This window comes from Bufo gargarizans, chromosome 2 (assembly GCF_014858855.1).
Source record: "Bufo gargarizans isolate SCDJY-AF-19 chromosome 2, ASM1485885v1, whole genome shotgun sequence".
Classification (NCBI taxonomy): Eukaryota; Metazoa; Chordata; class Amphibia; order Anura; family Bufonidae; genus Bufo; species Bufo gargarizans.
In genome coordinates, this window is record NC_058081.1 from 200,456,031 (window position 1) to 200,477,555 (window position 21,525).

The following is a 21,525-nucleotide window of genomic DNA, read 5'->3' on the forward strand; positions in this document are numbered from 1 at the left end:
ATGATGGGGGGGGCGCCAAAATGTAGATTCGCTTGTGTTGACAAAAATCCTTGCACCGGCCCTGAACACACTTTTCTTTTGTGCATGGACCATGTGAGCTTTATATTAATTTTCCTTGTCTTATTTGTGTGGTCAGTGAGCCAAGACCCTTAAAACCGCACTCTTGAACACAGCACTCTTCTGAGCCATGTGTCATTTTTTCATAACTAGATCCCCCTTTTTCTTTGTAAATCAGTTTTGTCAATTTCTGTAAATCGGTTGCACACAGAGCAACTTGAAAACCATGCTCTCATTTTTCCCGACATATATGACACTCATATATGACATCTCACCTAATGATATTCATGTGACTATAATGCACATACATTCGCCTAACTCCGTGTCATGTCAGAAGATTTGTAAGCTCTTCATCATACGTTCATGTCCATGATGAGATCCATGACAAGATGGGCAGTGGTTCTTCCGTGAAGATGTCTGTGATCTGCGTTTGGTCTGTGTGTCTGTATTTTTGCCCTCTGCATGTTATCTGTAGTCCATGGACTCAGCTAGGCTGAAAATTAGTTTCCAGAACATCTTCTACTGATGATCTGTGAAAACCAATGACCAAACACAAATGCTATATGTGTTGTGTCCATGGTTGTCACAGACCTTTAGACCATAATGTAAAGGATCTATAATCATGGTCACAATAGGGCATGCTTCAGTGGTGACACCACATGCCCACTGTCTGTGTAAAACCACTGGTTATGTAGGTAAAAGTCAATGGGTATGTGTGCTGTCTGAGGAGACCATGGGCAGCACACTTCCGTGTTTCACTAACATGTAAAAAAGGTGAATCTTCAGGATCAGAACCCATTTCTCAAGATTTCATCAGAATTGCTTTGCATGCAATTTACATATTTTTCTATTCATGTAACTCATTACTGGCTAATATAAAGCTACTCGCTCTCCTATCTTTAGTCACATTTTGTTATAATAGGAGACATCAGAGCTTCAGAATATTTTTTATTAACATTTCATAACTGTGTTTTTGACAATAAATATTAATAACTTACTTTTGTTCGATAATAAAGTCCTCGATCCACAAGATAAATTACCAAGTTCACCAAATGTCTCAGCATTTGATATGTATAAATATTTCAAGTCCTTTGAGTTTAGGTAAGAAGACAGAGTCTCAGCCAGTTGAACACTTCAAGGCAGATGATATTTTCCTTATTGGAAGGTCAACTGGTACACAATTAGAGTCATCCTCCTCTGAGATGAGTTGTCGGTGAGACCAGTTCAAAAAAGAACCATAAATTCCTGTTTTCTTCCCAAATCCTAGTAAAAAGTTGGAAATGTGCAGGTTCCAGACTGATGCACAGCCCTGAAGATAAGAAGGAGGTTCCTGCAGAATTAGTGCTTGGGGTTTGTTCTCAGTTTGTAGTGTCAAGGGGAATCATGCAGGATCCATGCTGCTCAGTCCCAGTGTGAAGATCTCACGTTTCCACAGGGCTGGGGACCATGCTGTTGGGGGTGTCTGGAAGCTGAGAGGACAGAGAGGTGATATCGCTCCCAGAAGAGTTACCCAGAGAACCTGATTCTGAGAAAGATACCTAGAAAATAGTAGAAACACCTCGGTGAGTTTGGAGATATCTGAAGAAGACTTTGGGCTGCAGAGCAATGCTACACGTTAAAGGGGTTATCCAAGTTATATAAATGTATGCTAATAACTATTATATCATTATATTAAACTGTTTTGTAAATCACTTACTTTAGTGATTTTGCTCTGTTTAGCCAGTTCCGATTTGGGTCATGTGACCCCCAACGTCATCAACCCTGCTCAGGCGTTGACGTCTCGTTTACAAGCTTCTCCCTGCTTGAGGAAGTGGCCCAGCTCTGTAAACGAGACATCAGAGCCTTTGGTGCCTGACCCTCTCTCGCTCTCCTCACACAGCCTTGGTGATGGTAAGCGATCGCGCATGCGCGATACTTACCAGAGCCGAGGTGATACATTTTCTCCAGCAGCAGGGTATGTGTCTGGCTCCTTCCCTCACATGGGCCAGTTTACCCGTTCCCCTCCCGCATCTGGGGATTGTTATTACAGCCCTGGCCCCCTCAACAAGTCCCCATTACACTGGTAATACCACCCCCTGGGGGGGGAAAAAGAAAAATTGTCCATCATATAGATATAGCTATAGCTTTATCTAAGCTTTAGCTATATCTAAGCTATATCTGCATCCAATTTATATCTTTATCTAAGCTATATCCATATTGAAGCTATATCTAAATAAAATAGATATAGCTTAGATACAGCTTTAGCTTAGATACAGATATGTCCATCTTATAGATAGAGCTGTAGCTGTATCTGAGCTGTAGCCTTATCTGAGCTGTAGCTGTATCTGCAATGTGAGGAAGATCTGTCTGTGTGAGCTAGGAGATGATCATGTGACTGTTTTTTTAATGCAAACTTAGGTTGTGCAGAGCAGGGTGAGGGGAAGGTCAGATTGTTCACGCCCACAAATATTCATGAGGGAGAGCTCAGGCTTTGTACGTCCCCTCAGCATGTACGTCAGCATGTAAACACAGCAATAACAGAACCATGAAAAGGTGTAAGTATGGGTTTCTCTCTTAAAAAATCAAGCTAAACCAATGTATATGTATGTCCTGATGAGTTTTATGAAAAATTTTTCCCCATAACTCGAATAACCTCTTTAAGTAGTGAAGTAGACTTCAATGACTTCTTTAGAAATGTAAAAGAACGTCAGGAAGTATCAGTACATGAAGTGCAAACACTGTATTAGGGTGGCTGAACATATATCAGTTGCGTCTCAGTACTTTTTTTTATTGCACTAGCCAGACACAACTGATATACACTCACCTAAAGAATTATTAGGAACACCTGTTCTATTTCTCATTAATGCGATTATCTAGTCAATCAATCACATGGCAGTTGCTTCAATGCATGTAGGGTTGTGGTCCTGGTCAAGACAATCTCCTGAACTCCAAACTGAATGTCAGAATGGGAAAGAAAGGTGGGCTACAACAGCAGAAGACCCCACCGGGTACCACTCATCTCCACTACAAATAGGAAAAAGAGGCTACAATTTGTACGAGCTCACCAAAATTGGACTGTTGAAGACTGGAAAAATGTTGCCTGGTCTGATGAGTCTCGATTTCTGTTGAGACATTCAAATGGTAGAGTCCGAATTTGGAGTAAACAGAATGAGAACATGTATCCATCATGCCTTGTTACCACTGTGCAGGCTGGTGGTGGTGGTGGTGTAATGGTGTGGGGGATGTTTTCTGGGCACACTTTAGGCCCCTTAGTGCCAATTGGCCATCGTTTAAATGCCACGGGCTACCTGAGCATTGTTTCTGACCATGTCCATCCCTTCATGACCACCATGTACCCATCCTCTGATGGCTACTTCCAGCAGGATAATGCACCATGTCACAAAGCTCGAATCATTTCAAATTGGTTTCTTGAACATGACAATGAGTTTACTGTACTAAAATGGCCCCCACAGTCACCAGATCTCAACCCAATAGAGCATCTTTGGGATGTGGTGGAACGGGAGCTTCGTGCCCTGGATGTGCATCCCTCAAATCTCCATCAACTGCAAGATGCTATCCTATCAATATGGGCCAACATTTCTAAAGAATGCTATCAGCACCTTGTTGAATCAATGCCACTTAGAATTAAGGCAGTTCTGAAGGCAAAAGCGGGTCCAACACCATATTAGCATGGTGTTCCTAATAATTCTTTAGGTGAGAGTGTATGTGCATGTGCATTTTAGTGCACATCCAGTGTCCATAGACTGATAGCACAGAAAAGAAAGTAACAAGCATGCAGCATTTTTCTATCTGGCACTATTTGACATCTGACATCATAACTGATGGGGCGGGTGATGATGAACGAGCCCACAGAAAACTATAGGATCAGCTCTAGCCTCAGTTTCCCTCTGGCGTTTCTACACCACGTCTGAAGGATACAGAGCTGGATCGCTGGATATATGTGGAAGGGCCTAATTATACATGATGTTAAAATGTCGCAGTTGAGAGCTGCCACAGAATAAACAAGGAGGATGGCAGCTATGAGTAAGAGGCTTTGAGTAAGGCCTCATGCACACGAACGTATTTTCTTTCTGTATCCGTTCCATTTTTTTGTGGACCGCATACGGAACCATTCTTTTCAATGTGTCCGCAAAAAAAACTGAAGTTACTCTGTGTTCATTCCGTTTCGATATGTCCGTTCCACAAAAAAATAGAACATGTCCTATTATTGTCCACATTACGGACAAGGATAGTACTGTTCTATTAGGAGCCAGCTGTTCCGTTCTGCAAAATACTGAATGCATATGGCTGTCATCCGTATTTTTGCGGATCCGTTTTTTGTGGATCGCAAAATACATACAGTCGTATGCATGAGGCCTTAGGATGATACATTACAAAGTGTTACTTCATTTGCTAAAACTTTATACACTACTCAAATTTGAAATTATAACATCAAGAAGTATAAGCCGTAGGGTTATGCAAAATATGAAACATCAAAAATCAGACTAAGTAGTGTGGCATCATAACTGATGGGCCAGATGATTATGAATAAACGCACAGAAAACTATGGGATCATCTCTAGCCTCAGTTTCCCTCTGGCGCTCATACTCGATACTGAATACATTTAAAAAAAAAAAACAACAAAAATTTGGTTTCCATCTTTTTATCATTTGCATATCAGTACGGCTGAATTCACACTTCAGTTATTTGGTCAGTTATTTCCACCAGTCATTGTGAGCCAAAACCAGGTGCGGTTAAAAAACACAGAACAGGAGCAGATCTTTCCATTATACCTTATCTCTGAGCAGTGGCGTACTAAGGGGAAGCATAGGGGGCGGTCCGCCCCGGGTCCCGGCTCTCAGGGTCCATTCACACGTCCGTGTGTGTGGATCCGCAAAACACAGACATTGGCCGGCACGTAATAGCAATTGTGGACAAGAATAGGACATGTTCTATATTTTTCGGGATCAGAATTGCGGACCTGGAAGTGCAGATCCGCAATTCCGGATCCGGGCAGCACATTGTGCTGCCCCATAGAAATGAATGAGTCCGCAATTCCGTTCCGCAAAATGCGGAACGAAATTGCGGACGTGTGAATGGACCCTCAAGGGGGTGCCAGAAGCAATTAGCGCTTCTATCGATACAGATGGAAGCGCTCATTGCTGGAGCGCTGGAAGCTGCAGTCCTATCCCTCACTGCTCAGCTCTCAGCGCTCCTCCCCTCCTTCAGGCCGGCGGCACACAGAATGGTGAAGCAGGAAGACTTCTCCCTGCTCCACCATTCAGCCTGAAGGCACAGATCGTGCTTCGGGCCTGTGTGGGTGGAGCCTGCAGCCCAGAAATCTGCATAAGCTCCGCCCCACACAGTGCTGCAGAGCGATCTGTGCCTGCAGGGAAGAGAGGTATGTGAGCTTCAGGAACGGGACAAGGTGAGTAGTTACTGTGTTTTCTGGTTTTTTTTTGTAATACAGAGGGGGCACAGAGGGCTTTATTACTATGGAGGGGGCACAGACAGAGGACTTTAATACTATTGAGGGAGCACAGAGGACTTTTTTTCTATGGAGGGGGCACTGAGGACTTTATTACTATGGAGGGGGCACCGAGGGCATTACTACTATGGAGGGGGCACAGAGGAAATTACTAATGAGAAGGGGGCACAATGGGCATTTCTACTATGAAGGGGCACAGAGCCAGAGGGCATTACTACAATAAAAGGGGGCACAGAGGGCATTATTACTGTGAAGGGAAAAAATAGGGGTTTCCACTATGGAGGGAGCACAGAGGGCATTACTAGCACAGTGGGCATTACTACTATTAAGGGGGGCACAATGGGCATTATTACTGTGAAGGGGCACAATGGGCATTATTACTGTGAAGGGGGCACAGTGGGCATTATTACTGTAAAAGGGGGCACAGTGGGGATTTCCACTATGGAGGGGGCACAGATGGCATTACTAGCACAGTGGGCATTACTGCTATTAAGGGGGCACAATGGGCATTATTACTGTTAGGAGGGCACAGTGGGCATTATTACTATAAAGGGGGCACAATGGGCATTATTACTGTGAAGGGGGCACAAAGAGGGCATTACAACTGTGAAAGGGGCACAGTGAGGGCATATCTACTGTTAGGGGGCACAGTGTGGGGATAACGACTGTGAGGGGGCACACATCTGTACAAAACTACTGTGAAGGTTGTACAATGAGGGCAATACTACTGTGAGGAGGTACCATTTTTTTAAGTATTGGGGGGGGGGGGGTGCCAGGGAAAGGACCCGCCCCAGGTGCCAAACACCCTAGGCACGCCACTGTCTCTGAGTAGGATTCACTACTGGTTTTGGCTCACAATAACTGATGGAAATAACCAACCAAATAACTGAAGTGAGAACTCAGCCTAACATGTCTGACTATCCTGTGATTTCCATAATTTCACAACTTTCCCTTCTTGGAGTGTAATATAATTTACCTTATTATGAAACCAATGTTGTAGTCTACAAATAAGTTACATGCTAATATGGAAATTGAATAAAGAGTGTTAATGATAGGAGGTGGTGCTGAGACCCCCACCAATCGCTAGAATACGGAGAGAGAAGCACCTATATGGCATTCTCTCTCCCCTCCTAGAGGGAGACATGCTCAATAAAAAGTCATTAGGGAAATTTATTGTAGGCCCCTATTTTTACATCAGTCTATGATTTCCCCGTGCGCTAACGGAGGCTGTATTTAATTTATGATATGGTGCGCACCTCATCATAAATTAGGCGCAGCTCCAGAAGTCCGCTCACCTAAGCTGAAATCTACTCTAGCCCCTAGCCAGAAAATTAGTTGCAAGTGGCGTTTAAAAATTCTCAAACATGGTGTTTGTGACTTTTTTATCCTAGAAAATTGACGGGGAAATGATAAATTCTCTCCTATGAGTCTGGCTCCTGCAGCAAGGAGAGCACACTATATGAGGTCTTCAGTAACACTTTAAGGTCTTTAACATAGCATCAAGTGGGAATCCCTTTTACTTTATTAGATGTTGGGGACATGTCTGTGCAGTTTTTACACGGTTTAATCACCTGTCTGTGTAGGGATGTGATACCATATGCTTTGGTAATAAAGTCATTTTATTGAAATGATGGAGGTGAAGTCTTGTGTGTGCATGTGTGTTTAACTGTAAGCTTCAGTTTTGCGCTATTGATACATGTTGACTTGCTCTGTGTTTTGACTGGCGGTGCCCACCCATATTATTAATGGATTATTATTTCAATTTTTGGAACTGGATTTTGAGTTTTTTTACAAAATTGCCTGCCTACCATAGTTTTGTTCTATGACAGGTTAACAGGGAACCCAGTAGAAACCATTGTGGAGACCCGTGCTGCTATACTGAATATTGGTTGTGTTCTAGACATAATTGACCCATGGTTATAACACCACATATCGCCAGATACAATGCTAGTGGAGCAAATGGACCTCCATAATCCCTCACATGACTAACAAAGACACTTATTTCACAGTTACCATAATATTGTGGATTTGCATTGAATTACTGGGACTAAATACAATATGTACCCTAATAAAAAAAATACAGTGATACATGTGGCCTACAATGTTCATGACAAACTGCATTTTTATTCAGTTTCACATGAAGAATCGAATAATATAATTTATGTCTCCACCTTTAAATGCTCTTATTTTCATCCATTAGATTAGCCTGAATTTTCCTAAACTAGTACTAATGTACTTGAGTGTGCACTGCCCTAAATGAGTCCGTTTATCTGTGTTCTCGGTACATGCCAGTCCTCCCACTATCAGTGTACTATACATGCTTTCCTCACCAGCTGCTGAAATGCGGGTTGTTCCAAGTCGCTCTGCAATGCAAAGTCACTGAGTGCTTTCCATGGAGGTTGGTAGGTCTGTACTTCCACTGCGGCGCCTTGTACAGCACTGTCATGGCGGATGGGACTTCCTGCTACGAGTGGTGTGCCTGTTAACCCTTGAAGGCTCTGGAGAAATTATTAGATAAAGACTAGAGATGAGCAAAGTTTTGAAAAATTCGATTCGCCAGCCTCGCCAAAGTTTGACAAGAAATTTGTTAAGAATTAATTCATCACGAATCGCTATGTTAAAACCCTATTCACCCTTTTAATCAATGGGACACTTAGACAGAAGTGCACACGTCTAACAGCCATTAAAAACAGTAATATGCTATTGCAATATGGGCTTTTGGGTTAAAAAAAAAACACACACACACATCTTACAGTTGCTCACCCTGACGTCACCACGTGATCAAGCTGGGAACGCGCAGTGACATCATCACACTCAGCGCAGGTCCTTCAGCAGGTCTTTTTCAATGAGGAGAGGAGTGGACTGCCTCTGCGCGAGCAAGTGGATGAGGTGAGTATTTTTTTTTCTGTTCTTTATAAGACAACTCCAGCCTTTATTTTAGGAAAAAGGATTCATTACCACGAAGTGCAAGGAAATTCGGCATAGTTTAGAATCAAATTTTTCCTAAAGTTCAGACCGAATTCCACTTCGGATGCTTCGCTTCGCTCAACCCTAATACGGATGACTTACAAACAGCACTTTACAACAATGTGGCCCAAGTTTAAAGAAGAATTGTGCAAAAGGCTATTTAATGTACATTAAATATATGAAAACATTTTTGAATACCACAAACGCTACAGATACGAAGCACAACGCACTGTACAGTGTGGCATATTTTAAAAAAAAATAATCTTGCATGACACTGTATTCATTTGTATTAATATATCAATATATATATTATTTTTTTTAGAAACCCAAATTTGTCAAAAGATTAAATCCATCTTAGCAGGGTTCATTATCCTATCTATGCAACTTGTTAAGAAATAGTTCATAAGGACCCTTCAGCTCTTCAGACATGTCTATTTTCCAAATATTTGTATTTCCCTTAGAAATAATGATTCTGGAGTATTTTCTTTCATAATTCTGCACTGTCTAATCCTCTTTCATTCACCTTGTCAATAGGGTGTGTCCTTGCACAATCTATTGTGATGGTATCCAATGAGTGCTAACAGTCTCAGGGTACGGCCAGATGCCATTGCTGGCTACATGCAGCCAAGCCACGCCCACTCACAGCAGCCAATAGCCACATGATTTCACAGCAAAATTGTGTGGCCATTGGCTGCCTTGGATGGACATGGCTTGGACACGTGCAGTCAGCTCTGCTGCCTAGCTATACCCTCAGACTATAGGGACACACCCTATTGACAAGTGAAGTGGTCAATTTATTGATATATTTCCAGGAGGAATAACATTGGATCAATACAATATAGAGTTCTAAGAAAATATACTGAGGAAGTATTTGCTACAACAATGTCAGTGGCAGTGATCATGGTGCAATGCCTAACTGCACCACTGGAGCTAGAACTTTCATGTGCATGACTCATCCTTTAAAGGGGTTAACCAGATGACAAAATTATTGTTTAAAAATCGATCTCCCACTGCTCCCATTCTCCCGCCATTAGCTACTTCCTATTCAGCCTCAACACAACAAATAACCGCTCAGTAAATCACTGGCTGCAGCATTAACCTGCCTCAGTTTTTGGCTGAGTAGTCATTTCCTGTGTGTCCAGAGGAACCAGGAACAGCCAGAACAGGTGAAGCAGGGGATTGTTAAAGGGGTTCTCCAGGGATTGAGAAAATGAAAATACTTAAATATTACTTTGTAATAATTATATTCTCAAATACCTTTCATTATTAATAATGGCTCGTTTTGTCTGGGGAGCAATCATCCGGAGAAACAAAATGGCCACTATCCTATTAGTTCACACAAAACCTGTCTTGATCACAAATGAGGACAAGTTACTTTACAACACTGAAGTAAAGAGCTGCCTCATCCTCCTCCTCCTCTCTACTTGTCAGGGATGATGATTCTGAATACAGATGATAAGAACTTTAGCTGAATCTCTGAGGAATTTTTTATTTATTTAAATATTTATTTATTCAATAAAAAAAAGGTAACATCCTTACAAAAGAAAAACTAAACACAAACCTTAGGCAAAACCTTTAAAATTAACCCCCCATTGCCCCAGTACCCTAACCATCCCCCACCCATGTCCCCCCAAGAGAGAGGAAGAGAAGAAAAAAAAAAACACCCCACTATTTTACCTTACCACTGTCAAGCCATCTGCTCCAAACCTGACAAAAACTGTCCTTCATTCCCTTATTATAATAAATTATCCTTTCCATTCTTATCATATTGTTCACAGATTTACTCCATTCTATTCTAGAAGGTGGGTCTTTTTCGATCCATCCTTTTAGGATAAGAAGTCTTGCCTGGAACAACAACTTACTAAGTACCTGTTTAATCATTCTAGAAACCTCCAAATGCCTTGTACCACCCAATATACAAGCCACCGGATCATCCACTACCTGTACTCCCAAAATAATATTTATAGTATCAACAATCTCAAAACAATACCTAAATAATTTTGGACATCTCCAAACTAAATGAAACAATCCTGCCTGTTCCCTACCACATCTGGGGCATTCATCTGTGGACTTCAAACCCATTTTCTGTGGATAAAACCCCATGTGAAGCCTTCATTGAGACCAAGGGTCTATTCCTCAATACATCTTCCCAATGTTCATCCGATAACCCCTCAATATCTTTTCACCATTTCTCTTTTGCTTTCATTTTAATCTTCCTTTGTTTGAACTTTAATAGTAATTTATATCTTCTTGAAATACTTTACTTTCCTATTATCTAAAAATGTATTAATATTTTCCATAGGGGCCTTCTTATATCTCTCCTGATCTTCTGATCATGAGTAGATTGCATCCCTCAATTGCAAAAACCAGAAGAAATCTTTATTAGGAATTCCATACTCTTCTCTCAAACTTTCAAAATCCTTTAGTAAATCCCCCTCAAAATGTGACAAAGTAGACCTATCCCTCTATTTTCCCAATTTACATAGTGCTTTATTTTCGGAATTTCCCTCAAATTTATATTACTTCATAAAGTAGTGAACGCCAAATAACCTTTAATTTCCATTATACTTTTAATCTCTCTCCAAACTTGATCCATCAATTTAAATACATAATTGTCTATATTTATACTCCCCAATATTCCAGATTCTAATAACCTCCACCAACCTAACTTGATTATCCTTAAACCCAATTTTCTGTAAGTGCCATCTAATTATTGGATTTATCTCTCCCCCAGTCATATGCCCATATTTTTAAACCAGGAAATACAAATACCAATTTGGGAGTGCCATTCCCCCCTCCTTAACAGGTAACTGCAAGATCTCTTTTTTTTATCCTAGGAACCCCCCCCCCCCCCCTCTGGGGAATTTAATTCAAGAGGAGACATGAAGTACAGAGAGGACGGACCGGACAGTCTGTGGTAATGGAAAGTGGATACAAGTGCTGCTGCTCATCAGCCACATCCTCACCTCCTCTCATGTCTCCTCATCTTCTCCATTCCCACAGAGATTCACCTGTATTCAGGACCATAATCCCTGACAAGCAGAGAGGAGGATGAGGCAGCACTATGGCTCAGTGCTGTGAAGTAATTTGTCCTCTTGTGTGATTAGGACAGATTTTGTGTGTACTAATAGGACAGTGGCCATTTTATTTATTCTAATGATTGCTCCCTAGACAAAACGAGCCATCATAACTAATGAAAGGTATTTGTGAATATATTTATTATAAAATAATATTTAAGTATTTACATTTTCTTAATTCCTGGAGAACCCCTTTAAGGTGAGTATATTTTATTATTTTGCACCATGCTGAGCCTTTTTTTTTTTAAATGTGAGCCAACCATAAACCCCTTCAATGTAGTTTCAGTCACTATTTGAGTGAGGAACAAGAAGATAGCATTTCATTTTATTCACGTGTGGAATCAAACTACGAAACCTATCTTCTTGTGATTTATACTGCATCTGCTGTCTTCAGTTAAACGGTTATTATGAGAATCTCGGGAAAAGAAAGTCTCTGTAAGAACTTAGCAAGGTAAAATATCACTGGCACTTCATGGATTACATGACCCTTGTCATTCTAGTACTATTATCACCAATGCACTCAAGTATTTCACTTACAGTTTTGTCATTTAGTTGCTGTTGTTGTTGAAGTTGTTTCATGAGAATGGATTTCTTCTTGTCTTTACAACGCTTATTCTGAAACCAGACACGGATCACCCTAGGGCTAAGACCAGTCATCTCAACAAGCTGCTCCTTCATCAAGGCATCTGGTCGGGGGTTGGCTGCGTAGCACGTTCGTAGAGTGTGTAGCTGCTTCTCATTCAAAACTGTCCGTACTCTTGTGGTCTTCTCTGTCTGCTTGTGGATATGAGACCTAAGCGATGACGTTCTGCCAGTGTCTAGCACAAATAAAAATAAATATCATGAATATACTAGGCTGATATAACTTTAAACTGTAATATGACCTGTGACCATAATGATAAGAGGGCACCCAAGTGTCCCCAGAACAGAATATGTTTACTACATTGTTGTCCCTGCTTACTAGCACCCATGTGTCACCACCACATAGGATCCTGCCGATGTATCATACCACATTTTACCATAATATTAGAGAACTAAACACTGCTCATTACCATGTAGTTTATGATAAAAAAAATAACCTCAGGGCAATACCTGTCCCCATGTAACGCAGTGCAGTCTGCATGCAGCATGGTATAGAACAGGAAGAGCTGAGCAGATTGGTATAATGTTTGGTGGGAAAAGATTCAGTAATACTTGTTAGGGTGGATGCACATACATATCAGTTAGGCCTCATGCACACAAACGTATTTTATTTCCGTGTCCGTTCTGTTTTTTTTGCGGACCGTATACGGAACCATTCCTTTCAATAGGTCCGCAAAGAAAATAGAAGTTACTCCATGTGCATTCCATTTCTGTATGTCCATATTTCCGTTCCACAATAGAACACAACATGTCCTATTATTGTCCGCATTATGGACAAGAATAGTACTGTTCTACTAGGGGCCAGCTGTTCCATTCCGCAAAATACGGAATGCACACGGATGGCATCCGTATCTTTTGCAGATCCATTTTTTGCAGATCGCAAAATACATATGGTCCTAGTACACAGGTCCGGCATCTACAGATTGATAGCGCCCAACATCCGGCATCACAAATGATGAGCTAGATAAATATGAACGATCCCATAGAAAACTATAGGATCTGTTTTGGATTTGGTTTCCCACCAGTGTTTTTTGTACCACACTGGAGGAAATATGAGCCATTTCACTGGATATATATAAAATTGTCCTAATTTATTTGTTTAATCTCTGCTATTTCTGACTTCAGTAGTAGGGGGATTGTCTTATCAATTATTGATAGCATTCTCTGTGTAAGTGTGCATACATAGATAACTGTCAGTCACTGATAGTTGTACATGGAGGAGGTGTTATCAAGGATTGATAGCATTCTCTGTGTGTGTATACAGAGATAGCTGTCAGTCACTTATATCTGTACACAGGAAGGTGTTATCAGTGATTGATAGCATTCACTGTGTAAGTGTGTATACAGGGATTCCTTTCAGTCACTGATAGCTGTACAAGGCGGAGGTGTTATCAATGATTTATAGCATTCTCTAAGTGTGTATACATAGATAGCTGTCAGTCACTGATAGCTGTACAAGGCAGAGGTGTTATCAATGATTGATAGCATTCTCTGTGTAAGTGTGTATACAGAGATAGTTGTCAGTCACTGATAGATGTACACAGGGGAGGTGTTATCAGTGATTACTAGCACTCTGTGTAATTTTGTATACAGAGATAGCTGTCAGTCACGGATACTTGTACATGGAGGAGGTGTTTTCTGTGATTGATAGTATTCTCTGTGTAAGTGTGTATACAGAGATAGTTGTCAGTCACTGATAGATGTACACAGGAGAGGTGTTATCAGTGCTTACTAGCACTCTCTGTGTAATTTTGTATACAGATATACAGTACAGACCAAAAGTTTGGACACACCTTCTTATTCAAAGAGTTTTCTTTATTTTCATGACTATGAAAATTGTAGATTCACACTGAAGGCATCAAAACTATGAATTAACACATGTGGAATTATATACATAACAAAAAAGTGTGAAACAACAGAAAATATGTCATATTCTAGGTTCTTCAAAGTAGCCACCTTTTGCTTTGATTACTGCTTTGCACACTCTTGGCATTCTCTTCATGAGCTTCAAGAGGTAGTCACGTGAAATGGTCTTCCAACAGTCTTGAAGGAGTTCCCAGAGATGCTTAGCACTTGTTGGCCCTTTTGCCTTCACTCTGCGGTCCAGCTCACCCCAAACCATCTCGATTGGGTTCAGGTCCGGTGACTGTGGAGGCCAGGTCATCTGGTGCAGCACCCCATCACTCTCCTTCATGGTCAAATAGCCCTTACACAGCCTGGAGGTGTGTTTGGGGTCATTGTCCTGTTCAAAAATAAATGATGGTCCAACTAAACGCAAACCGGATGGAATAGCATGCCGCTGCAAGATGCTGTGGTAGCCATGCTGGTTCAGTATGCCTTAAATTTTGAATAAATCCCCAACAGTGTCACCAGCAAAGCACCCCCACACCATCACACCTCCTCCTCCATGCTTCACGGTGGGAACCAGGCATGTAGAGTCCATCCGTTCACGTTTTCTGCGTCGCACAAAGGCATGGTGGTTGGAACCAAAGATCTCAAATTTGGACTCATCAGACCAAAGCACAGATTTCCACTGGTCTAATGTCCATTCCTTGTGTTCTTTAGCCCAAACAAGTCTCTTCTGCTTGTTGCCTGTCCTTAGCAGTGGTTTCCTAGCAGATATTCTACCATGAAGGCCTGATTCACACAGTCTCCTCTTAACAGTTGTTCTAGAGATGTGTCTGCTGCTAGAACTCTGTGTGGCATTGACCTGGTCTCTAATCTGAGCTGCTGTTAACCTGCGATTTCTGAGGTTGGTGACTCGGATGAACTTATCCTCCGCAGCAGAGGTGACCCTTGGTCTTCCTTTCCTGGGGCGGTCCGCATGTGAGCCAGTTTCTTTGTAGCGCTTGATGGTTTTTGTGACTGCACTTTCAAAGGTTTCCCAATTTTTCGGACTGACTGACCTCCATTTCTTAAAGTAATGATGGCCACTCGTTTTTCTTTACTTAGCTGCTTTTTTCTTGCCATAATACAAATTCTCACAGTCTATTCAGTAGGGCTATCAGCTGTGTATCCACCTGACTTCTCCACAACGCAACTGATGGTCCCAACCCCATTTATAAGGCAAGAAATCCCACTTATTAAACCTGACAGGGCACACCTGTGAAGTGACGCTTGGGATCTAGTGATCACCAGTCAGTGTGGTTTACTATAAGTACAGTGACTGAGTCACACCACACAAAAACAAAAGTTTTAGATTTTAGAAAATCTGACTTTTCTAAAATTAGATTAGTGGTATACGAGTCCCTATCAGACTGGAACAGTTTCATTGGAGTCCAGGAGAAATGGGACTACTTAAAAGTGGCACTATTGAAGGCAACAGGAAATTGCATTAGGCGCAGGCGCAGTGGAAATATCTGAGCAGGGAGCGGTCAGACATTGACTGCGCCTGCACCGAATGCCGCCGAATGCAGAGACGAACGGCGCAGGCGCGAGATTTCAGACGCCAGAAGCAGGGGGAGGATCGAATTCACTAGGAGATGGGCGTGCTGGAGCGACGAGCTGGGCGGCAGTTTATGAAGGTAGACGGAGCCTCTAGGTGCTGAAAAGACGCCCGCATAGCACCTAGAGGCTCATTTGCATAAATATAAAAGTGCTTTTTTAAACCAAACGGCCGAACAGAAGAATATAATACTTAGCTTGTATTGTACATCAGACACTAGCGGATCGCTAGTGTCTGAAAACGAAATGTGCGCAAAGCAAGTGGTAGAAACCCTTTAAAAACAAAAAGATAGCATTTAGGAATTATAAAAAACAAAAAAACAAAACGAGGATGACAGGCAAATTTATAAGATTAGGCAGAGAGAGGCCAAACAAGTTATAAGAGCTTCTAAAGCACAGGCAGAAGAGAAATTAGCTCAGTCAGGGAAAAAAGGCGATAAGGCATTTTTCAGATACATAAATGAAAAAAGGAAACTAAAACAAGGAATTACCAAATTAAAAACAAAAGAAGGAAGGTATATGGAAGAAGATAAAGAACTAGCTGACTGCCTCAATGAATACTTCTGTTCAGTTTTTACAAAGGAAAATGAAGGAGAAGGACCTCAGTTAGGAAAGAAGACTAATGCATCTTTTGATGCATGTGTCTTTACAGAGGAAGAGGTTCTAAGTCAGCTGTCTAAAATTAATACAAATAAGTCACAGGGGCCTGATGGGATACACCCAAAGCTATTAAAAGAGCTCAGCGGTGAACTAGCAAAACCATTAACAGATTTATTTAACCAATCACTGGCAACAGGAGTCGTCCCAGAAGATTGGAAATTAGCAAATGTTGTGCCCATTCACAAGAAAGGTAGTAGGGAGGAATCGGGCAACTATAGGCCAGTAAGCCTGACATCAATAGTGGGGAAATTAATGGATACCATACTTAAGGAGAGGATTGTGGAACATCTAAAATCCCATGGATTGAAAGATGAAAAACAGCATGGGTTTACTTCAGGGAGATCATGTCAAACTAATCTTATTGATTTTTTTGATTGGGTGACTAAAATAATAGATGGAGGAGGTGCAGTAGACATCGCTTATGTAGACTTTAGTAAGGCTTTTGATACTGTCCCACATAGAAGGCTTATCAATAAAGTGCAGTCTTTGGGCTTGGACTCCCATATTGTTAAATGGATTAGGCAGTGGCTGAGGGACAGGCAACAGAGGGTTGTAGTCAATGGAGTATATTCAGACCAAGGTCTTGTTACCAGTGGGGTACCTCAGGGATCGGTTCTGGGACCCATACTGTTTAATATCTTTATCAGCGAAATTGCAGAAGGCCTCAATGGTAAGGTGTGTCTTTTTGCTGATGACACAAAGATTTGTAACAGGGTTGATGCTCCTGGAGGGATACACCAAATGGAAAAGGACTTAGGAAAACTAGAGGAATGGTCAAAAATCTGGCAACTAAAATTTAATGTTGATAAGTGCAAAATAATGCACCTGGGACGTAAAAACCCAAGAGCAGAATATAAAATCAGTGATACAGTCCTAACCTCAGTATCTGAGGAAAGGGATTTAGGGATCATTATTTCAGAAGACTTAAAGGTAGGCAGACAATGTCATAGAGCAGCAGGAAATGCTAGCAGAATGCTTGGGTGTATAGGGAGAGGAATTACCAGTAGAAAGAAGGAGGTGCTCATGCCGCTCTACAGAGCACTAGTGAGACCTCATTTGGAGTATTGTGCTCAGTACTGGAGACCATATCTTCAGAAGGATATTGATACTTTGGAGAGAGTTCAGAGAAGAGCTTCTAAACTAGTACATGGATTGCAGGATAAAACTTACCAGGAAAGATTAAAGGACCTTAACATGTATAGCTTGGAAGAAAGACGAGACAGAGGGGATATGATAGAAACTTTTAAATACATAAAGGGAATCAACAAGGTAAAAGAGGAGAGAATATTTACAAGAAGAAAAACTTCTACAAGAGGACATAGTGTTAAATTAGAGGGGCAAAGGTTTAAAAGTAATATCAGGAAGTATTACTTTACTGAGAGAGTAGTGGATGCATGGAATAGCCTTCCTGCAGATGTGGTAGCTGCAAATACAGTGGAGGAGTTTAAGCATGCATGGGATAGGCATAAGGCCATCCTTCATATAAGATAGGACCAGGGGCTATCCATAGTATTTAGTATATTGGGCAGACTAGATGGGCTAAATGGTTCTTATCTGCCGACACATTCTATGTTTCTATGTTTCTATTTCAGGTGACTACCTCTTGAAGCTCATCAATAGAATGCCAAGAGTGTGCAAAGCAGTAATCAAAGCAAAAGGTGGCTACTTTGAAGAACCTAGAATATCACATATTTTCAGTTGTTTCACACTTTTTTGTTATGTTCATAATTCCACATGTGTTAATTCATAGTTTTGATGCCTTCAGTGTGAATCTACAATTTTCATAGTCATGAAAATAAAGAAAACTCTTTGAATGAGAAGGTGTGTCCAAATGTATGGATGGTATGTACTGTAGCTGTCAGTCACGGATACTTGTACATGGAGGAGGTGTTATCTGTGATTGATAGTATTCTCTGTGTAAGTGTGTATACAGAGATAGCGGTCAGTCACTGATAGCTGTACACAGGGGAGGTGTTATCAGTAATTGATAGCATTCTTTATCTAAGTGTGTATACAAAGTTAGCTGTCAGTCACTGATAGCTGTACAAGGGGTCGGTGTTATAAGTAATTGATAGCATTCTTTGTGTTAGTGTGTATACATAGATAGCTGTCATTCACTGATAGTTGTACACAGGGGAGGTGTTATCAGTGATTGATAGCATTCTCTGTGTAAGTGTGTATACAGAGATAGTTGTTGGTCACTGATAGGTGTACACGTAGGAGGTGTTATCAGTGATTGATAGCATTCTCTGTGTAAGTGTGTATACAGAGATAGCTGTTAGTCACTGATAGTTTTACACGTGGGGTGTTATCAGTGATTGATAGCATTCTGTGTGTATACAGACATAGCTGTCAGTCACTGATAGCTGTACATGGTGGAGGTGTTATCAGTGATTGATAGCATTCTCTGTGTTAGCGTGTATACAGAGATAGCTGTCAGTCACTGATAGCTGTACACAGGGCATTTGTGTTTGACCATTTACAATGATGGCACGACAAGCTGCTACACAACTTATAAAAAGATGAATGACATAAAAACCAATGACCGGTCAAGGCAATGACTGAAGGAAAGTTCATGTATAATTAGTCAATTGAGGAATCTGATTCACCTGTAGTGATTCTTATTTCTCCACAGAGCAGGTTAGTTTATGATTAATGAATATAAGCAATAAGATGGATATAATAGTAATGAGAACTCATTATGGACTTCAATGTGTCATGGATTTTTCCCAGTATGTGCAATTAAAGGGGTCCTCCTGTCTCAAATATTTGATGCCTATAAATGTCTAAGACTTGCCTCGCATATATCAGTTATGTTCTTCCAGTTGTTGTTTTTTGTGGACCCAGGCACAACTGATGTATGTGTAGTGCACTTTAGAGCACAGGTCCAACGTCCATGGAGGGTAGTGGTGGACAGAAAAAACAATGCATGCATCATTCTTTTGTCTGGCACTATTTGACATTTGGCATCACAATTGATGCCCTGAATTTATACGCACAAGGCCACAGAAAACTATGGGATCAGTTCTAGCTTCAGTTTCCCTCTGGAATTTGGAGCCAGATTGCTTGCTTTTTTGTGAAGGAGTCCTGATAAATGTAGAGCCCACCTCTCATATCCACTCTAATCTCTTGAACAGAAACCCAGTCCTGCCTGAAGATAGCTGCAGGAAATCCATCACCAGGTCAACCTAGTGAGTATCTCCTTCATGTAATGAAAAGTGGGGTATACCATAAATGTCTAACATTAGAATACCCCTTTAACGTAGGTCCAGCAGATATTTAAAGAAACAATCTAGGTAAAAATTAATACCTTTGTTATTACTAGTGGATCTAGATACTACTGTATATTAGTTTTTCCTGGAACGTTCCTCTAACCCCATCTGAGCTTCCCTTATATTCCTATGATTTGCTAACATTTCTAATTATTCAACACAAACATAATCAATGGATTCAGTGTGCATTATATAAATATCTAATAATTAAAATGCTTAGGACCAAAAACTGCCTCCTCCCATATTCAGAGCAGCACTCCCAGGAGACCAAGGGGTACTTCTCAAAAGCAAAAAAATCACCAAAGTGCCCCTTACATAGGCAAACATGCTTGAACGAGGAGATCCTTACAAAGAACATATAAGTAAGGCCTCTTGCACACAACAGTATGTATTTTGCGGTCCGCAAAAAATACAGATGACGTCAGTGTGCATTCCGTATTTTGCGGAACGGAACAGCTGGCCCCTGATAGAACAGTACTATCCTTGTCCGTAATGTGGACAATAAAAGGACATGTTCAGTTTTTTTGCAGAACGGAAATACGGACATAAGGAAACAGAATGCACACGGAGTAACTTCCGGTTTTTTTTGCAGACCCATTGAAATGAATGGTTCCGTATACGGTCCACCAATATACGTTCGAGTGCATGATGCCTAACACTCATGGGCTTTCAATGAGCACTTGCCTGTCCCTAGACATTCATGATCTGGTAAGTGACTATTCATGTTGACCCTCATAGGGTTTAAGAAACATTAGAATATAAAAAGCAGCACAAAGAATAGGTAGAGGAAAGTATTGCTGAAAGCAACCGAGAACACAATGCATTTATTTTGTAACTGGACAATGGAAATAATTAAGACACTATAGATCTCCTCAGTATGCTTTTGCATAAGCTTTCATAACCATTATCCCCATGTATACAGATACAGACACATATAAGGGTAAACCATGACTCAAAATCAATAACAGAACCAAAATCTACCAACTATTTTATATGAGACATTTTTTGTGTAGCAGATAACCAGATGTTTGTAGTATCCGATTAAAGGGGTGAAAACCAACCAGTGCTCTTAAATATGTTAAAATCAGGGGCATAACTATAATTCATATTGGTCCATAGCAAAATAAGATGGGGCCCCCACCGCCTATTGTAGGAAAATTAAAAAAGCACTATATATCAGAAGCCACTATATTGCTATTTCCCACATAAAGGTACAATGTTCTTGCACCTGACTAACCCCCCTGCCGCCATAGCTATAGTGCTATAGCTATATTTACACCCCTCGTTAAAATAATAAAATAATAAACATATACTAAACACTTGGTGGTCATTTATTAGTGTGTTATATGCCACTTTTTGGCGTATTTAGGCTATGAGCTGTGTGCTGCGATTGGCCAGCACTGCAGCAAGGGACACGCCTCCTACAAAAAATCAGTCCAATACAACAGACGGAGCTGAGACACCGGAGTCTATACCGGGCGAACGGAGCAGCGCCCAGGCATACTAGTAAGTGCAGGGGGACCCCTGGGCGCCGCTCTGCCCACAGGTATAGTTAGTTTTTAGTTTGTATACGAGTGAAAGGTCCTCTTTAAAGCATGTTGCACGGCCGGTGGCAGGAAGCACCAAAGTTATGTATAGGCCTGAGCCTCTACATAACTTTGGTGCATCCACTGGCAGCACAGAGAGATTAAAGGGGTTCTCTGGGAATTTAGAAAATGTAAATACTTAAATATTACTTTATTGTAAATATATTCCCATATACCTTTCATTAGCTATAATAAATCATTTTCTTTAGTGAGCAATCTTTAGGAGAAATAAAATGGCCGCCGTCCTATTAATAGACACAAAACCTGTCCTAATGATACAGGAGAACATGTTACTTCTGAGCACTGAGGTAAAGAGCCACCTCATCCTCCTCTCCTTTTTGGCAGGGGTTATG

At 41.0% G+C, this 21,525-nt stretch overlaps 1 protein-coding gene and 1 pseudogene across 1 annotated transcript in view; one reads left to right on the forward strand and one right to left on the reverse strand.

The window, feature by feature from the left end:
* LOC122925768 overlaps nucleotides 1–1,274 on the forward strand; it is a 40,022-nt pseudogene extending 38,748 nt beyond the window's left edge.
* Nucleotides 1,275–1,347: 73 nt separating this feature from the next.
* The window catches only part of ISL2 (ISL LIM homeobox 2), a 33,254-nt gene continuing 13,076 nt past the window's right edge, over nucleotides 1,348–21,525 (reverse strand). Inside the window, exons 4-6 of the mRNA XM_044283397.1 lie at nucleotides 12,106–12,386; nucleotides 7,855–8,022; nucleotides 1,348–1,595 (exon numbers count right to left, since the gene is read on the reverse strand). Of these exons, the coding sequence (XP_044139332.1) occupies nucleotides 1,479–1,595; nucleotides 7,855–8,022; nucleotides 12,106–12,386 (566 nt within the window). The 3' untranslated portion in view covers nucleotides 1,348–1,478. The remainder of the gene's footprint in view (nucleotides 1,596–7,854; nucleotides 8,023–12,105; nucleotides 12,387–21,525) is intronic.